At 41.4% G+C, this 19,939-nt stretch overlaps 1 protein-coding gene across 2 annotated transcripts in view; it reads left to right on the top strand.

The window, feature by feature from the left end:
• The window catches only part of LOC119740734, a 65,148-nt gene that overhangs the window by 23,619 nt on the left and 21,590 nt on the right, over window positions 1–19,939 (top strand). For both annotated transcript variants that reach the window (XM_038216138.1, XM_038216137.1), the window contains exons 5-6: window positions 9,821–9,952; window positions 10,725–10,763. In XM_038216138.1, the coding sequence (XP_038072066.1) occupies window positions 9,821–9,952; window positions 10,725–10,763 (171 nt within the window). The remainder of the gene's footprint in view (window positions 1–9,820; window positions 9,953–10,724; window positions 10,764–19,939) is intronic.

The raw sequence follows: 19,939 nt of genomic DNA, 5'->3' as shown, positions 1-19,939 counted from the left end.
CCCCAACGGCGTGTTTTTTAAAAATCTGTCTGGATGGTACAGTACTCCTAAACTGACAATCTTTTACATTGGGTTGGCACACCTCCAGAAACAGAGTCAGAAATATGTGTGCGCAGTTTCCTATACATGCTATATGGTGTTGGAATTTGCCAGGATGCATGGGTATGGTTCCTAGTAAATCATGCTTGGGAGTTAGGCTTAATGAGCTCTTCGCATGTGCAGGCCCATGCGAATCCCGTTCTGTAACCAGTTTAGGCTGGCACACATTAAACTTGATTGATAACATTTTTGAATATTTGACCAACTCCAAGATGGAATAAACAAAAACTAAATGGTTTGAAAATGCGTAGTTCGTGTAGTCTAACAGGTGATTTTGAAACTTTGCCACCAAGTCGGTCATCCACGAAATCACTTCCTTGTTGGAATCTATATTAAGTTATCGGAAACTTAAGATGACCTGTCAGTATCCGGCCAGTCCTTTTTTTTAATCTTCATCCTTCACCTTCCTCGGGTCAGGTAACACCTGTGTCTTTTGGCACCTGTTATTCCACCTGTTATAAAGCTTAAGATTTTCACACAGTGTGAGCACAGAAAAGGTCTTAGAAGAACATGGTGAATGAAACGTGTTCAGCTTCAAGTTCGTTTCATAGTATGCATTATCTACTGTTTCTATAGACCCTTTGCATTGAGTGCCCTCACTGAGGAAAGTCAGTGACAATGGGAGACCTAGACCCAGTGAGTGCTGTCTTTGCAAGGAGTCTATTGTTAGCTGTTAAAAGACGGGTTTTGAAGCAACTATACAAGCAAGTGGAATTCATTATTAATTGATTAACCCTCCCTCTCTCAGTGACAAAATGGAGAGAGATACCATATCTGTGAAAATCTATCAGGTGACAGGTTTTAGCAGTTCTGTAATTTTGACTCATACTGGTACAATTGACAGGCTGTGGTAGTTTTGTTAACTGTGATGCCACTAGCAGGGCAGTAAGACTTTAAGCAAGGCGGCAAATCTTCACAGTGGTGGCATACAATTTAAGCAGGGCAGCCTGCCTACCCAAAACCCCTCGTGGAAAATAAGCTGCGTTTAGCTTTCAGCAAAGGTCTGAGATGATCATACTACGAGCCCCACCAATGGTCGCAATTGGTCAACTCTTTGAAGGCGGCTTTACCGTCTGTCACCGGCTTCATTGGAGCAACTACACACGAAGCTTGATTGACTCCTTAACAACTCGTGAACACACAACCTTTGCCCTTTATGGTGTAGCCGAGATGTGGGCCATTACTGTAGCTATATCCATACAAAGATGGTGCATTCATTATTTATAATAACCTTCTGACCTTATCAACTTTCTCAATATTTACTCCAGCGGAAATTTCAACTCCATTCTCCAATTGTGGTTTAGTATACAAGGAAACATTCATGGAAACTTAATCATGTCATATCATATCAGATAGACATTGATCGGGTGGGTAGGCAAACTTCCAGCAGGTGAAACCAGGAAGTCGGGCCAGTCTTGCTAATCCCTGATGCTGTGATAAACATCAGAAAATTGAAAACAGGTATCAAAAATGCCCGAGCACCAACTTCAGAAATGCTGATCTGGGTTTTTTTTACGTCAGGGGAAATTCACAAGGTGGAAGTATTGTATATGATTATATGATCAAAGTGGATGTCGGAAATAATAAATTTCCTTCTCGTGTACATTTGAATTTACGTTCATGCTCAGGTTAAATGCTGACAATAAAACAGGCTTAGACACTGAATTATTCAAAGCGAAATAAAAAGGAAAGGATCAATTTAGACACTCTAGAAAACACAGGTTTTTTTAGTTTATTTTTTCCTTTCTTTAAGAAGTTTATTTTTAGATCAAAATGACCTCGGAAACTTCTCTATAAACCCGGAGACTCAGGATCCTCAAATTTCGGGGTACACGGATCACAGACAGAGTAATTTTTAAACAAATAAAACAATCTGACCCTTTGATAACTAATAATTTCCACTTTATCCGCTCTGGAAATTTGTTACAACTAGAAATAATGAAAATGGAAGTGTTTGTATCACAGTTCTGTTCCTGCGATCTGAGGTTTTTGATGTTTTGATGGATAATGCCAATTTACGGTCTTCCAAAGATAGCTCAGTCACTCTCTGACCAAATTCACCGGACATGGCGCCTGTTCGTTAATGTTGTGTTATGAGATCAAATTAGTGAAGTTAAATCCTTCATGTATGTCGCATTGAGTGATTTTTCTGATTGTACATGTGTTGAATGTACATTTTGAAATGTGCAATATAGCTTAAGCCTTTTCCATGTAATCAAGACAAAATGAGCACGGAGAGCTCGCCACGGGCACCACACCTGTTGGAAGACCAGCCCTACACTTTAAGGATGTCTGCAAATGTGACACGAAGGCCAGCGACATCAACCCAACTACAATCCCGGCCAAAATGGTTGGGACACTTGAAAATAACCTTAGCCTCCAACGGTCACCAACTCCCCCACTCCCCCGGTCAATGTTGTTCTCTTCAGGGGATGGAGCACACACCGTGCATGAGAGACAACATTGACTGGGGGTTGGGGGCCCAGCGAGATTTGGCCAGGATTGTAGTTGGGAAGCCGTGGCAGCAGACCGCAGCAAGTGGAAGCATGTCGTCGAGGCAGGCATACTGAGGAGCGAGCAGAAGGGAGAAAAGAGAAAGACGAACAGTTGGAGGAGAGGCAAGAGCATGGACGACAGAGGTCAACATCAGCTTTCACCTGCAGCAATTGCAACAAGGTCTGCGGCTCCAGGATCCGGCTGACAGCCACAGCAGGCGCTGCAGCTCTGCAAGGGACTGACCAACGGTGCAAAACTCCATTGTCTCTCGAGACAGACAGACGCCAACAATAACCCCAACCCCATGCTCTTCAAAAACTGGATTTAATTTGTTCTCCTAACAAATTTTCGATTTTGTAGAGTTTAGTTTTAACGAAAAAACTACTTTATTCCAAGTTTTAGGCATCTGCAAGTACCTGAAAAAGGGCTTTCAGTTTGCCCACAAATGGACCCGCCCTGCCAATAATTCAAATTTTGTGAAGAAATAATTCAATAACTAAACATTGGTCGATTTTTTTTTTCATTTGATATATATAGCTAGGAAAATAGCAATTCAAAAAATAACCCAATCTATTTTTCGAGGTGATCTCTAAAATAGCACAGGGAAGACATCTTCAAGTGGTGTTAAAAAATGTATTAAATCAAAACTTTTAGGCCAATACTCTTTGCGGTGTATTTGTTAATTGATTTTAATGTGGTCATTTTCAGTGGTACGTGTACATGTTGTAAAAAAAAAAAGAACAACGAAACATCCCCACTGCACTAATGCTTTTGACGATTGTACAATGTAGCTCTTTTTGTCTCAAGCTCTTTAATACTTAGGTACACGACCCGATTGCGTCAGTGTACAGGTGTGTTGCCTACGGGAGACCCAGACAGTGACACGGGTCAAGCAATAGTTCACAGACGCTCCTGATGGATTAGATTTAGGCCGATTTCCTGGATACAAGCTCTCGTTGAAAAAAACCCTTCAAAGCTGTCCTCTTCATTTTCTTGAGTTGGCCTCTTTAAAGCAAACCTCACACTAGGGTTGCGCGTTTTCGAATAATTTAGTATTTGATTACTCCAACAACTTGATTGAATATTCAAATATTCAATTTCAAAGTGCACTGATCAAGTTAAGCATGCGCCTGCAGCCTTAAGTGGCTCCCGTACTTTTCGTGTACCAACATGTATGCTTGTCAACAAAATTGAAGAAGAGCTCGTTAAAATGAAACAAATATATCAATAACTGGTCGCGGAATGCCTGATATTTGACTGATTTTAAGAAGATATTTGAGCTATGGTAGTATTCCTCATGGAGGCTCCCTAACCTCACCTGAAGCTACAAAATACTACTACACTGTACTAGTAAACTGTAGTGTGAAATACTTCAGCATATGAGTGTGCACAACGCTCATAGTATTCTGTAGTACTCAGTTCTTTATCGAAAAGTAAGGGCTAGGATGTTTTAAACCATCGCAATAGTGGCATTCATTCCATGTGGCATTTGACAAACAACATAACCACACACATTGTTCTTTTTACATGTATATTTCAGGACTGCTAACATTTTTCGAATATTGGAATTTTAAAAAATTGTATTTGGATATTGGGTAGATATTCAAATGTACATTTTATTTGGCACAGCCCTACTCATACAGTGGAATAAACCTGAAAGTATATTTTTCAAATCTTATACATCCATCATCTAGTAATGGTCCAGGAGATTACAGACTAGGAGTTTTGAATCATTTCTCTGAATCTTTAATTAGATATCATGGTTAATTGGCTCTGTCACGAGCATTAAACTGCCTTTCATAATGCTGGAATTGCTCATTATCCATTTCCTGTCAAAAGTGTGTAACCAAATTTTAGGATCTCTTTTTCCAGAAATCCAGTACTGAAAGAAAGGTCCCTAAGGCAATACTTGCAATGCCACTTTTACAACCCTGAAATTCCACAGTTATTTTCAGAATTTTTTTTTTTAAAAGGTGACGGCAATTCTTTAAATATTGATTTCAGGATGATGCTCCCCATAGGTTTTCCACCACTAGAGGGTGCCATTGGCATTGTTGAAATTTTTAGGATTGTACTGAAAAACGTTGGCTTCAGTTTTGACTATTAAATTGTTTTGGTCCTCAGGCTGGTCCATACTCAGCGGGAAAACGAACCTGAATGCGAATTTGTGATGCCACTGCAAGTTTTCATGCAGCAAGTTTGCAAAAGTTGAACACATTTTAACTCTTGTGAAATTTGCAATTGCAACTTTAGACAATTACAACAACGTAGCTCTGGAAATCCGTTTTGGACAAGGCCTTTGTTTCAAAATGTGTCATAATTTTTTTTTGGAAAAACCTTGACCTTCCCAGGTGCTCCACACATGTTTCTGGACAGTAATTGACCAGGAAGTTTTTTGATTACGGATTAAGACAGAGACCTTGGGATTTCTCGACAAGTGGCGTATCTTTCCTGAGAGTTTTGCAGACTGCTGTCCATCGTTTCTATTTCATTCCAAAGCAAGATCCACTCGATAACTTTTGTGAATTATTAACTTTTAGCTGGAGGGACAGGAATGTGTTCTCTGCAGTCTGCGTTCCCGTAAGGCCTTCCTTCCGTCGACCCAGATCTCCAAATTGTTTTGTTTAAGAATCTCGGTCAGAGTGCCTCTAACTCCACCCCTCCCCTAAAAGTGGGAGGGTGGTTGTAACATACCACGTACCTGGCAGTAGATCAGGGGTAGCAAGGGAAGTTAGTCAGCGTCTGCGACGCAGCTCAAGGTTAATTTACATCAACTTGCCGGTAACTCAATAGACGTTAGATAAATTGTTCCCAGATAGTCGTTCCTCACTAATACAAAGTACCTGAGTGATTGCATCAACAATTCAGGGTTGCTAAAAACCGGATGGGTGATTAAAGGGAAAATACAACATTTGCAAACATCAAAAAATAAAACTACCAAATCATTTTGAAATACCTTGCTGGACTGTTAGTGAATGACAGTGTAAAGCATCCTGTAAAATCATGGCACCTGGTATACTGTCATTTTCAAGAAAAGTGGTATATTTGTATCAATTTGCAACGCTGGTCGGCCGACCAGCGTTGGAAAAAACTGGCTTTTTTTCAAATACTGGCCCCAATTGACCATCGCACTTGTTTGCAATCGATTACACACCTATGAACGGGTACAAGCCAGCTAGACTGGTTCCCTGACCTTACAATTCCCCAATGTATGTAAACTGCTCTGTTTCTTCTTATATGGATTCAGGGAACCAGACTACAGGAAAATGATTGTTTTTCTTGGTTTTTATAGCATTTTCGAACCCAAAACCTCAAAAAAGTCGGTGTATTAACTATATTTGCTATATATTTCCAACCCCCCAATTCCATCCATTTCTGAAAATTACAGCAAAAGCAAATGATGTATATTCCCTTTAACCCTTTAGTCACTGTATCGCCCAAAACCGCCCTGCTTGTTACTCAGTGTAGCGTCTAAAACTGCCCAAACACTCTATGGTATTAAAACAACAATTCTTCAGTGAATAAACACAATGCTATACAATGTAAAACAGAATGTTATACAATGTAAAACAGGTGCTAATGGGTTAAGCATAATTGACAAATGACTTGAAATGTTTAAAATCGTCCTTAAAAGATTGCAAGTTTGTTCTTCCAGCAGCCCCCCCCCCCCCCCAATCCACCACATAAATTTCCCTCAAAACCTCAAGTATGGTTTTTGCTCAGTTTTGACAAGGAACATACATGTTAAATGTTCCTGAACTCCCCTAGGACATTTAGGTACTGATTAGGACTTCCCGGCTCATTTCGATCAAATTTATGTCCCAGGAACATTTCTTTCCCCAACTTCCGGATTATATCTAATGCAGTGAGCATGTATACCAGTAATTTTTGTGTGAAAAAAAGTAACAATTTGGAACTACTTAATGTGATTTCCTTCAGGATTGCTCAGCTTTTGCTGAAGATTTAAACAATAAGCATTCAAAATCAAACCAAAGCTATTAGCATCACAGCTAGTTCCAATTAGGCCAACTTGAATTTGCCAACTTTTCTTGATTAGAATTAATGAAAAAAGTTACTCAAGATTTGTAGGCTTCAAACGTAGTTATGGATTGGGTAATTGGAGTACCGGTAGTATCCTTGGTGGAACGTACATGTCCGTTATAATTACCCAATTTTCCTTTAGAAAAACATTACATCTACCTTTAGTGGTAGACAAATTGGTCGCATCTGCAAAATTGATATCCCCCATGTTCAAGTACGATCGCCCATGTTAACCGGTACCTGGATACAGCAGCAACATGCGCTCATTAGTCATCACACAGTATACCAGGACACTGTCTCAAAGCTCCCCGCCAAGAAAATTGCCGCGATTGCTGCCAGGAACTTTTCAAAGAATGGTTGTTGTCAACGTGAGGAACAGTCGTAGCGATTGACTGGTTCTGACACCGCAGTGGTTTTTTTACCATCGTTGAGAAGCGGACTTGTTTTCTGAGATTAGTGAAGTATGAGTGTGATTTCAGACGTGCTTGGTGCAGATAAACGTGGTCTGCTTGGAAAAAACTTCAATGGTTTGGCAGGCTCGATTTTTGTCTACAAGGTATGTGGTTGCTTTTTTTACTGGGCTTACAAAAAACATACTTTGTACAGTACAGGTACATGTAGTTGATAATCGAGTTACAGGTGTGTGTGCTTGACAGGTGTTTGGGATAAGATTGTTTCAATCTGTGTGAAAGGGGCAGAGTTGTAGTGGAGGCCATTCCAAGTATCAGCTTCACTACCAGATTTTGATGGTTTGGTATGGATAAAGCTGGATAATTCACACACTGGACAGTAAATACTCAACAAACGAAAGATGTGAAGCAGCCTGTAGCTTTCTGGAAATAGATTTGATTTGAGAGTTGGTTGCTTGGTTTGTTTTGCAGGCCTTACTTTTGTTTCTTTTAATAGTTGGCTACACTGGCACCATTTATTGACACTTAGCTGTTAGCTGTGACTGAAATAGGCTTTTTTGTCGATGGCTTTAGGTTTTCACTAGTTTTTATGCCATAAAAAGGCAAGCAAACTAACAAAATGACAAAACTAATCTTCTGGGTATAAAACAGTTGATTTGGACATGGCCTTACTAGGCATTAGACTTTCTGTGTTTTTTTTCCTGAGCATAATGCAACCTGCCGCTTGATTCTTAAAAATGGTGCTGCTACCATGTACTGCCCTCATTTTGGCTTAAAAACTACCTGTACTTAGAGGCTGTGCTTTTAAAACCTGCCAACAAAGCTAAATATCAAGGGGTCTGTGCTGCAGTCCAAGAGTTACAACTTCTAACTCAAAGCTGAAATGTGATTGGTTGCTCCATTAATGATGCACCTGTGAGGTTGCAACCCTATATGTGATGCGATCAAGCTAAATGAGTCGTTTGTCGGGAACTTTCAATTGGAGATTCAGGACAAAATAGGGCCACTTCATCACATCACTTCATCACATCTCTTGGTGTTCCAATCTCCATAATTTTGGAACTAAAGATGGTATCAGCGTGCGGTATTCCCAGCAGTAGGCCTATTGCTGAGATTGTGCTCATTTCAAATCTGTAAAAAAATAAAAATTGACCAGGGTCGACAAATGACTCATTTATCTTGATCGCATCACATTTTAAAATTCCATAGACACTAGTGCTAAATGCCAATACTATAACATTCTTTCAAAAATACTCAGAACTCTCACAGGTATTTAGGCTGCACAGAAAAATGATGATAAACATGTCATCTTTCATTTTCTTTTCAATTTTTGGTGGGTTGACCATTGACTTTTCGAGAAATTCTCACCCAAAGAAGACGACCCCTATTTTTCCCAAAGTGGAAAAGTAGCCATCTTGAGACGATCCCTCCACAACATTGGCTATTAAAAAAGAACCACTTTCGGGACAAATCACATCCAAAATGCTCAGAATTGGAAGCCCCAAGTCGAGGCAAGAGGTTCATTGCCATATCTCTTCAATTCCCCAATGCCGTGGCTCTCACAACTCTTTAATATAGAATATTTCGAGGGTATAACTTTTATTCATGAGCTCGGCTGACGTACCACACAGCCACACTTCTAGCCCCCTCATATTTCACGAGTGTCTCTAATCAGACAATTAGGCTTGAAGTCTGTCTTTCACTTTGACCGAGACCTTTATCTGTCTGCAGCTGATACCCATCCAGTTTTGCTAATATCCGTTAGATAAGGTCATCGGTCATTTTAGTAATTGATATTTGTGTGTTGCACAGGTGGTCATTGGTTTGAGTCTTAATTCCTTCATGATGAGTGACCGTCTTGGTCTCTCCCTGCCCCCCCCCCCATCCCTACTTCTTCCCCCTCCCCCTTTTCCATACCTCAAATAGGTATGCAGGGGAAAAGCTGCTAGCAGTTAAACAATTAAAGTAATGGCATACACGATGTGGCCTTCTCACCTCCCGGGTCTTGGGGAATAATTGCTCAAGCTTCTGTTTGCATTTTGAATTCACCTATTTTGATCTTTTGGTAACCTCGAATGTAAAGGTAAAAAGAATTGGCGTTAACATTTTTATTGAGGTATGGTCCACAAGATCACTAAACATAAAGGTAATAGTTTATTTGGTTCATTTGGTATAAGTTAATTTGATTACTGTTTTTCCTAAAAAATTGCCTGTACGTGTAATTCGATACCTGATGACATCACCATGATATACTAACATGGAGACCAGAGTCAATGTTTGTCCCAAGTTTCAAGTTAATCTGACTTTCCATCTAAGAGATTAATATTACTGATTAACACAAATACACACATTTAATCTTACCTTCCATACCTTCCATACTGTGGACATTTCTTTGTATTCATTTTACTTCAACCCAATTTTTTTTATCATGATTTCCTTGACTGTTCCTCTTCATTTTGCGACGGATAAACCTAACCCCAAAAATGCCTCTAAACCTGTTTTCCAGAGAGGGGGAAACCTAGTGTGGACGTGTGCAAGTCCACAAAGCGTTCACGCTTCCTGCTTCCTGTGGACCTCTTTTGTTCACAGGTCCACAAAGAGTATGCAAGGTTAGAGCAGACACACAAACACAAAACTTTTTGTGCTTGGAAAAGGAACTGACGCTATCACGTTCAGTGACATTTCAGTGTCTCTGAGTCAAAAGAAACAGCGCCCTCAGCAGCGAATGCACAGATCCAATAATCAATTACTCTCTTGTGTCTCTTGTGTCCTAGGTTGGGCAAGAAGAAATCATGAAGGAGAAGACGATGCTCTTGGAGAGGATACGACTCTTGGAAGCGGAGAACTCAGCTCTGGTCCTGGAGAATGAGAATCAGAGGGAGCAGTACGAGCGATGTCTGGATGAGGTTGGTCTAATTATCATTCCTTAACATCTATTTCAGACATACACTCCAGAATGGAGCCGCACCAATTGCTTTTATTAGTATAATTTATTTCTGGTAATGAAGCCAAGGATTCCTCAAAAGCGCCCTAGGCACTGTAGCTCACAATGCCTGCAGAAACCTGTAGAGAGAAGACGATTACAGTTTTAAAGGTGGGAGGAAAACCCCAGAAGAATATTTTGGGGAAAACCCACGGAATCAGGTAGGGACTGAAAACCCAATCCACATGTGGCTAGGGTAGGAATCGAACCCGGGCCATAGAGGTGGTAGGCGAGGAAAGAACTGCTGTGCCAACCTGACTCCCCAAACAGGCCGGCCTAAATAAATACTAATTATTAATATTAATATTAATTTTCCATTGACGAGACTCTGCAGTAATTCCAAACAGCTGCAGCACTTGATCTTTAACTGCGTGGTATCTCCTGTTTTTTTAAACATGGAAGTTTGCGTTTACGCAATTTACATAATGTCGTTTAAAGGCAAACTTACATCTCCTCTATGCCAAATCCTATCATGCAAAATACTGATAGAGAGAAATTTCTGATGGAGAGAGTGGCTGCAGAGTGTTTGGGGTTGCCATTTTGTGTGAAGACTAAAATGCCAAATGTTCTCTCAATTTGAACATTCTTTCAAGGCTCAATTTTCTCCTCATGGACATGCTTTAATGAACAACTCTTTCATGAATGGTAACATCAGGAGACATGGGTTGAGCAGAGTCATGTTTTTATTCCCACAGGTGGCTAATCAAGTGGTTCAGGCACTCTTGATGCAGAAGGTAAGTGGGAATTAAAAAAGGGTTGAAAGTCTTCTCGAGTGTGCTCTGAATGTGACAAACAGATTGTCTGAATCCTTAGAGGAACTCGGGCTATGCGCACATGGCCTGATTTTTGCACTTGGATTCCAGAAAGGTTTCGGTTTCGGTCCCATGAAGAAACTCAGTTTGGGTTTGAAAACGTCGGTTGATGATTGATACAAATGCTGATAATTTGCGTATTTCTTGGGTTTTTGTTTTTTAAAACCCCAACAGAACTCAACCCATCGAACCCCAAACGTTGGAATCTGTCAGGATTGGTACAGTACCACTAAACTGACAGTCTTTTACATTGGGTTGGCACACCTCCAGAATCAAAGTCGGAAATATGTGTGTGCAGTTTCCCATATGGTGTTGGAATTAGCGAGGATGGGTGTGGTTCCTAGTCAATCATGCAAGGGAGTAAGGGTAAATGTGACTGAAAATTGTGGTGCTTAGCATAGAAAGTATTCAGTTCATACCAAAGGCTGCTATATCCATGTCAGATTGTCACTTGGCTACGGCTACGGCTGCCAGTAACACACATGAGCAAGTTCGGGCAAGGACCATTAATCGACTGTGGTTGATTTGTGACGTTAACTTACGCCTGTGCACTAATACATGTAGCAATGTGCGAACGTCTCTAGTCAAACGCTGGTCATAGTGTCATCGCTCCCTGCTGTATGTTATGAAAGGGCGTCACTATTGGTTACCAGCGATGCAACCAGAGCCAGTAGGCTGGTTCCAGATAGTCGACTAGCGTAGTCAACCACCGTCGACTAGACAGAGTTCGGGCTTACTTGAGTCAAACCATGGTTAATCATTGGGCAACAACAGTTCTTGCATAAACTTGCCCAGTTCCAGTCACAAGTAATAGGGGAAGAACAATACGTCTCTCACAAATGACATTATTTCCTACAGACCATCCACGTGCATCGGCATTTTGAGCGTCAACTTGCATAACGCGCATCGGCTGCGTCGTATTTCGAATACATTTCGAGCAACAAGCGCAAACGTTTGGAACACTGCGTAATGGATGCTTGATTGCGTAAATACGCAGTTGCAGTCCTAAAAAGATGGCCATTTTTGAGAGAGACCTATTACAACTGAACGCTGTTGTCACAGTCTGTAAGAGTGGCTTGTTAGTCAACTTGCAAATGGAGGATTTGTGATGGACTTATGAGGATGAGAACTTCCAAGTACTTGTGAGGACTTGTGATTGACTTGATTGCAATGTTAAGACATTTGTGCTTACTTGTGGGAAGGTTTCATATTAGTACTAAAGCTACAGGATCAGTAGACGACTAGCCCAGCCCAGCGCAAGGTGTCTCAGTGCTGAGACCAGTTGTGCGTTCTTTCACACCTAATTCCCAGGTAATTGGTTCCGAAGGGAGAATCAAGAACCAACTGATTCTACACATGTGAAGCATGTCTGTCTATTTGATAAGGATTTTACTCATTGGACAACCTGTCTGCCTGCCGTTCCTCACCGACTGTGAATCATTATAAGCAGGTTAATACGTGATACAGTCCATCTGTTTGCAGCGCTGCGTTGCGTATTAGCGTGGTGCCTTGGTGGCGGCACGGTGCCAAGTCAATCGGTTACATCATGGTTTAATTTTGGAGTCTGGATCCCCAATTTAATCTATTTGGTTTACGAAAAAGGAAAAAGGAGAGGACCGGGGTGTCTAACACCTCCTACATATATCGGTCTTCCGTTCTCGTGTCTCCACCCCCCCTCCCGAAAAAAACTAAAACCACACACACACACTCTCCAAGAGAAAACTGACTTCATTTGCACCATCAACATTCCTTCTGCCATCCAAATTTTCTACAGGTGTCCATAAATCATTGAGAAACATCTGTTTGTTGAAGCCAAACTTTTTGTGCCACACTGCATTGGGAGATAAGGTTTTTATGCTGGAAAAGTTCCAAAGAAATACTTGTGAATGAATAAGGTTGATTGGTGGAAAATGGGTGGAATGCCTGCAAAGTTTCAGAAATGACCCTCTAGGTGGCTCTCTCCATTGAGAATTGCTGAGCCAGGTCTAAATTACTTGGCCATGGCTTGCAATCATACATGATAGATCATTTTTGTGCGGGAATTATGTGCGCATCTTTGAAGGTGCTACTACACGTTAAGTGCATTCGATCAAGTAGGTGCTTGCAGGATTCACTGCATGATGGAATGAAGCGAATACGGATTCTTTTCTAGAATTGGTCTTTAGATACTGGACTATACATGTTTGGTAGAACAAGAGCTTGAATAATGCATGTAGAAATCCAGAAATCGTTAAAATTATAACTTTAAAAGGGGTATTTCTTTTATCACAATTTTGCACACCCCATTTTTTACGAATGGAAGAGGCACACAGACCATCGTACGCACTCGGCACCCCCCCCCCCCCCCAATCCGTCCCCCACTGACAGGTCCCTATCATGACACATGACACATTTACACCGGTAGACCAATCCATCGACCACAATTAGACAACATTACTGACATGTCACCACAACACTGACACCTTATTGGTTGAGCATTTAGTGTTTAAACCTGTGCATGACTGTGACGCCGCCTGAGCAATACCACCTAATTATGGCCCCTGGATGTAGTCCTTAACAGATAATTCTGGATCTTTGACATCTCCACTTGAGCTATAAACACATATCCACGTCCTGAACACCTGTCACATTTTGCAAATGATAATTGTCTCTAATTTTCCTGAGCTTTCTTGGAGTCTCTCCAATCCTCGGTCCCAAGTATTAAAGCAACTTTTCAAATCAAGTTTGCTTTTTGGGGGAAATTATTGGTGACCCTTAAATGTCAAGTGTGGCTTACATTTTGTATAAAGTGTGAGTTCTTAATTGAGGGAAATCCATTGGATATGTTAGGTAACAGGTTTTTGTAGGATGGAAGTGTGATTCACAAAGTCCAGTTGGTTAGACTGTTTCCTTCTGAACCAAGAAGCATTTGCTCCTGAGGAAATTGGCAGTGGCCCCTGGCATGTTGGATCGAGTGAATCTTCGGTAGACTATATTTGGTGATAATTCTTTGGAAACCATTTGAACTTTGTATTAAACTTATATCAGATGTTAACATTTCAGTAGTCATTGGACTTGTGCATAAGTACCTGTCTAACAGATGTCAAAGAATGAGATAATGCAGACATTGAAATAGAGTATATCCAGCGCCCATGAAAAGATGCTGCATGTTTGGGCTCATCTATGCAAATTAGCCACGTGCGCGCAAGCCAGCGCGTGCCAACCTTGCCATCTTTGTGTGGACCTGAAAACAAACCAGGTCCACACGATGCAGGTTGTGTGAACCTTCTGTGGACTAAGCCAGGTCCACACAAGGTTTCCCCCTCTCTGGAAAACAGGTTTAGAGGCATTTTGGGGTTAGGGTTATCTGTCGCAAAATGAAGAGGAACCGTCAAGGAAATCATCATAAAAACATTGGGTTGAAAGAGTATTCACAGTAAGAGTAAAATGTGGTTTTTTTCTCCAGTTTTTCTTAACTACACAAAGACAAAGGAATGTCCACACTAGGTATGTAATGTAGGGCTGCGTGAGTATGAAGTGTGAACCCACACAGGGATGGGTGTTCTGTCTTGAGTGTTCGGATAGCAACATCTGCTGTTCATGCTTGGAGTTCATTTCAATGTTCAAATGAGCTACATTGTGGGAGTGGTGTTTGAGAACATCTGAAATCAGAATAAAGATTCACCGGTTTGGTGGCTAGTAAGGCTGGCAAGCTGGCAAGAGAGAGGGCTGTGCTTTCCCAAATGTACTTGCTGCGCTTTTTACCTTTAAGTCAGACTTGAGTAATTCTGTCGATTTGGGTCAGGCACGCTTCTCTCACCTGGTTGGCTAGACCTGAGCTGAGACGTGACGTCTGTGTCTTGAACTATCTCCAACTGTCTGTGCACAAACCTGTCGCATCTGTGACGTCACAGTCTGGCTTTGTGACGTCCCAGACAAACTGGTGCGGAAATCCTGTATCGCTATGACATCAGAGAAGCAATTTTAGGGTGTTTTTGTCTTTACCAAGTTCTTGTTTCTATTCCAAAAATGTTCCAAATATGGATTCAGATAACCGGTGCAGTCTGGTTTACTCCAGACTGTGCCAGAGGCTGGTTTAATATATCACCAAGCTGTCAAATTTTGTCAGTATGGTGTTGTATTTTTTAGTCAAAATCCCTTTAAAAAAAGAAGTGGCATTTTCAATTACTCTGTGTATTTAGGGCATGACCTACATGTTGATGTAGCCATGTCTTGGTCCCTGAGACTGCAGAAACAGGGGTCCTTGTGTTTTATTCTGGAGTAAATGTAAGCCTTCCATTCAGAACCGGCCATCTTGGGCAACTCTTGTTTGCCAAGCTGGAACTACATACAGTCTGTCCCCCCAAAAGTGTCCATCTGACTATATTTAAAATAACTTCACAACCATTCTGTCAATTTAATAGTTTTTGACTGTGCAGATACTCCTTATCCTTGGCCTGAACCCCTATGATGAGTTTCATTTAATTTCAGTCACGTATCACTACACAATTGTCAATTGATCACAACATTTTTGGACACTGTGACCGAGTTCCGTGCCTTAATGAGTTTCAGTGTTGTGTTATGTGCGCTGTGTAAAATCCTGCATGTTGTGCCAAAGGCTGCCATTGGGATTGGAATCATGGCAAGACCTCAGTTTAATGCTCAAGGGCAAATGATTCCCATCCCAAACCACATCAGCATTTCAAAAGTATTCAGAGGGACACTTGTTTTGGAACATACTGTAGTGAAATAGACGTACTCTCCAGAATTTATGGGAATTTGTTTTTTTTAATTTTGGGGGATTGCTATTGAATGAAATCTATGAAAGAAGCTGCTGACCCTTTGGAAATCATCAGTTGGTGCTTCCAAGCAGAAAAAAAAACTCCCAAAGAGAAGTTAACTCAAATGAAATTCTGCCACACAATGCACGATAGGGCTGAGGATATCATTTGGTCATCCCCAATTAATAATTCAGCCTGGCAGTGAGCTCAAAGATCATCCTTTCCTTGCATCTTCAAGCCAAAGCAAGAATATCTGCCGCTCGCTTTGTCTTCTGGGACCAAAATTGTCTTTTGCAATAATTCACAATTATCTCAATGCAGTTTCAATTATACGTGGAACCCGGTGGGACCCATTCTGTAATTACGATCTCGGCACGCAATTCCCAGGGAAACAGGCTGCGACTGGGATTTTTTTGTCTCGTGTCTGTTCCCTGATGGGTTGTGGACAAGCTTGGACGTTGGATGAATCGGAGAAAGTCACTGAGGTCAACAGGATCCGTCCAGAGTTCCTGTAAATCACCCGGTTTATCGCGGTCAGTCACACGTTGCTGTTGATGGTCAACAGGATTAATCAAAGAGAACCATAAATTACAGTCAAATCTTGGGGCTTGCAAGGGATTAATGCCTTCCTGATTTGTGGAAGAGGTTGTCACAGACCTTCAAGATTTTGTCTGGTCGGCGTTGGTCAGTGGTCATCACTTCAACAGCTGAAATGGTATCTCCATCCTGATCAGCAACTCTTAACTAATTGTGATACAGTTGGTTTGCATTCAGAACTGGGAACTGCTCAATCTGTTGGACGTTATATGGACCCCAAAAATGTTACGGAATAATGTCCTTTAAGATACCGGTAGGTCCAGGGCTTAGGAATCATTATGTTAGTGTCATGAAACGCCTAACTCTTTGTGTTTTTGGTGCCGTTTTTTTTTCTTTTCTTTTTTCTTCGTTTGCTTCACTTTTGCAACCAAATATGCCCTGTTGTAAATTGCAGTGTTGAAATGCTTATTTAATGTGGGGGTGCTGTGGTCCAATGGTTAGGATGTTCCACTTGTGTGCCATGGTACATGGGTTCGAATCCTGAAAGGGAACATGGTCCTTTGTGCTCTTGAGCAAGGCACTTTACCATTATTCCTTCGTCTTTCGAATGGAACGTAAAGCCGTAGGTCCCGTGTGTTGTGTAATGCATGTTAAAGAACCCAGTAACACTAGGTGTTTCTGGCAGTGGTTGCATTATGCGCCGCAGCACCTTGTAAATCCCCTATAAATGTGCTACATAATTGGTCTCATATTTCTCATAAACTTCATTTTGCCTGTTTTTAATAATAGACATAATTTCCAGCGCCTTGAGTACCTAATTGTTGGTAGATACTTGCGCTATAAGACTTTGGTAAAATAATGTAACTGCAATCTTATCAGTTGAATTAAAGAACTAAAACACCCTTCTTTGGGCTTTTGTCTTGCTCAAATGAATATTCATTGTTACCCAGAGTTTTAAAGGTACAGTCCGTCATTTGTAATTTGTGCATTTTGTTCGTTCGAAGCAACAAACGTACTCAAAATCTAAAGAAGGGTGCTGAACAAGTAACCTGGTGAAGTTTCAGCTCAGTGAATGTTGTGTATTTCGAGAAAAAACAGCATTCTAGGATCTTGATTTCAAATCAAAAGTTGCTGAATCATGTTTTGAATTGGGCCTGATGAATTCAGCGTCCGAGACACGTTCTCACACTGAGCCGATTGCAGCTACGCAATGTCGCGCACCGATCCGATGAATTATAGCAACCGCGCGCGCATGTGCATCGTGCCAACGCTTGCACGAGCTTCACCAAATTAAAAAAACAAACTACTAACGGAAATTTCCATCGGTGCGTCTTTAGACGCACTGTTGGAAAGGAAAGGCCTTCTTTCGTTGATTTCTTCCAAATGACAGCTTGCCAGAAAAAAATATTTCATAAGGAGGGAGTTTATCCCCTTACTATCTTTCAACCAAGCATGCTTGTCAACAAGTATTACTTTTTGGATAGCTGCAAATGATGGACTGTAGCTTTAAGGGAAGCTGAAGTATTTATGTCCTTAAGGAAAACAGCTAAGAGAAAGTTTTGAGTCGAAAACAGGTATATCCCATTGGGGTTTCCCTGGAAACTGGTGTCCCTTCCAGTCCCAAACCAGTGTGGGATTTCCCAGGAAATTGTTCATACATCATCTACATGTGTATCCAGGGTACCGATAGTTAGCACATACAGACTATGTGTACACTCCCAAAGGTTTTGACTAAGACCAAGGGCAGATGGGGGGGGGGGGGGGAACCGGGGCCATGCCTCCCCCCCCCAAAAAAAAAACTAATCAATTTTTTTTTTAAGTGACGTTGCAATCAAATTAGGCACTGCAGACACCACCATCTTTTCCTCAAAAAAATTTGGTTATAGTGGTCAGAATTTGATTCTTGGATTCTAGATCTTCTGTGGTGCTATCTGAGGCAATTTCTGACCACTTTAACCAAATTTTTTTGAGGAAAAGATGGTGGTGTCTGCAGTGCCTAACTTGATTGCAACGTCACCCCTCACCGTAATATTTTGGACCCACTTTTTGGGATACAAAACAAATTTTTTTGGGCCCCTTCCCCAAGAAAATTGTGCTTTGGATCCGCACTTTACTAAGACTGCCTTTGGAGATTGGTTGTTGATAAATTGTGTTTTCTTTCACTTTATTCTTAGTTTCAATGTCGCTCGTAAGATATGGTTGAATAGATAAGTCACATCGCGAGCTTATGGATTATGTGTGGGAGGTAGCAGTGAGCTGTTGTAAAGGTCAATAAATAGTATTTGGAAAGCACACCAGGCGATTTGTCTAAGAATCAAACTTCTGAGGAAATTGTGGATGATACAAAGTGTACGTAGCTGTTCAGGCGAATTACGGTTTCAATTTGGTTTTAAGAAAATGAAGAACACATGTTTGCCACACCAGTTGCCACAGCCGTCAATGAAATTTTAACAGGAAGTCAGAATTGCATTAATTGGTGTAAAAAAAGAGGATATTTTAAATTTGAGAGTTGTTTGACAAATATTACTCACGGTCGTTAGGGTTAACTTGACAGATGCATAGGTCTTATATTAGGAAATGACCATTAACAGTGTTTTTGTCCCACCTGATAAGGTGTCAGTTTGTCTGAGCAAAGCATTGCTGGTGCGTCAGCTGTACGGTTAGTCAGAATGACCACAGTAAGTGGTCTTAATTTTTAATTTTGCAATGTCAGCAGGGTTTAATGTAATTTTTGACACGGTTGTTGGCACCATATTAATGCCTCACCTTAGGCAGGCTGCAGGAGTGATGGAAAGTTGATGAGACAATAATCTCTCGGAACTTTGTAGAAGGGGTATTTGCTTTTTGCTGTCGACACGAAAGCTTTATCAGACAGACTTCGTTAGATATGATTTTTTTGTCACCAAGTGCTCGGATGCTAAGCGGTTGAGTCACACACCCTGGCACCTGCAGTTTGCTGATACGTCTATGCGTATCAGATGAGTCGCTACTTGCAGTTCAGCACACTTGTAAATTGGGATGTTACTACGGTGATTGATTTACCAATGGCTGGCTTCCGTACTCTTTCAGCCAGCAACTGTTTTAGTGATCCAGCACCTGTACAGTTCAAGTCGAGTTGTTTCCAAACCTCGTGATTTTCTTGTGAAATGTTGCCTGTCTCGCCGTGTGAATGAGCTTCCACTCTGATGGCAGTCCCTACTAAGACCTACGGACTCATCCATGTCGAAAGACTTTCCTCATGGGCTGGCTCTAAGTAATCCTCCCAGCGACTCCTCAGCTAAATAGGGGTCCGTGAATCAGCGCCGAATACTCTGAGTTTGCGCTTCGAGGGGTTCGGATTCCACTTGCTGCTTTCGGCGATGGGGGATCAGGATGTCTCACTGGAGCATCTTTCCTGGTTTGTGGTTTCTCTGGGACTGTTGTTGAAAGAAGCCCTAAAGGTGAGAAAAGACGGGTAAAGGGGGAATGGGCGGGTCATTTGTTAGCCAGGAACCGCCATTTTTATGGCGTAAACTTGACTTTTTGGTTGTTCTTGGTGCAAGACGTTCTTAGCGGGGTAGTTCGCGCAAGACGGCACAGCCTTGTACCGCGCAGCAGTATGCATGTTCCCATTCACGAACCTGACTCGGTCGACAAACTGCACGCAAAGAATGTCTTGGGAAATTGCATTGCAAAAGGGGCGTGACTTAATATGCAAAACAGCAGCACATGCGCATTGGTGGTGTGACTTAATATGCAAAACAGCAGCACATGCGCATTGGTGGAAACAAAAGAGCTGTTCCGAAAACAGTTAGTCAGGTG

The sequence above is a fragment of the Patiria miniata genome, unplaced genomic scaffold, assembly GCF_015706575.1.
Source record: "Patiria miniata isolate m_02_andy unplaced genomic scaffold, ASM1570657v1 HiC_scaffold_5, whole genome shotgun sequence".
NCBI classification, from domain to species: Eukaryota; Metazoa; Echinodermata; class Asteroidea; order Valvatida; family Asterinidae; genus Patiria; species Patiria miniata.
Note: the sequence above shows the minus strand (reverse complement) of the source record. Positions and strands in the feature narration are given on the sequence as shown.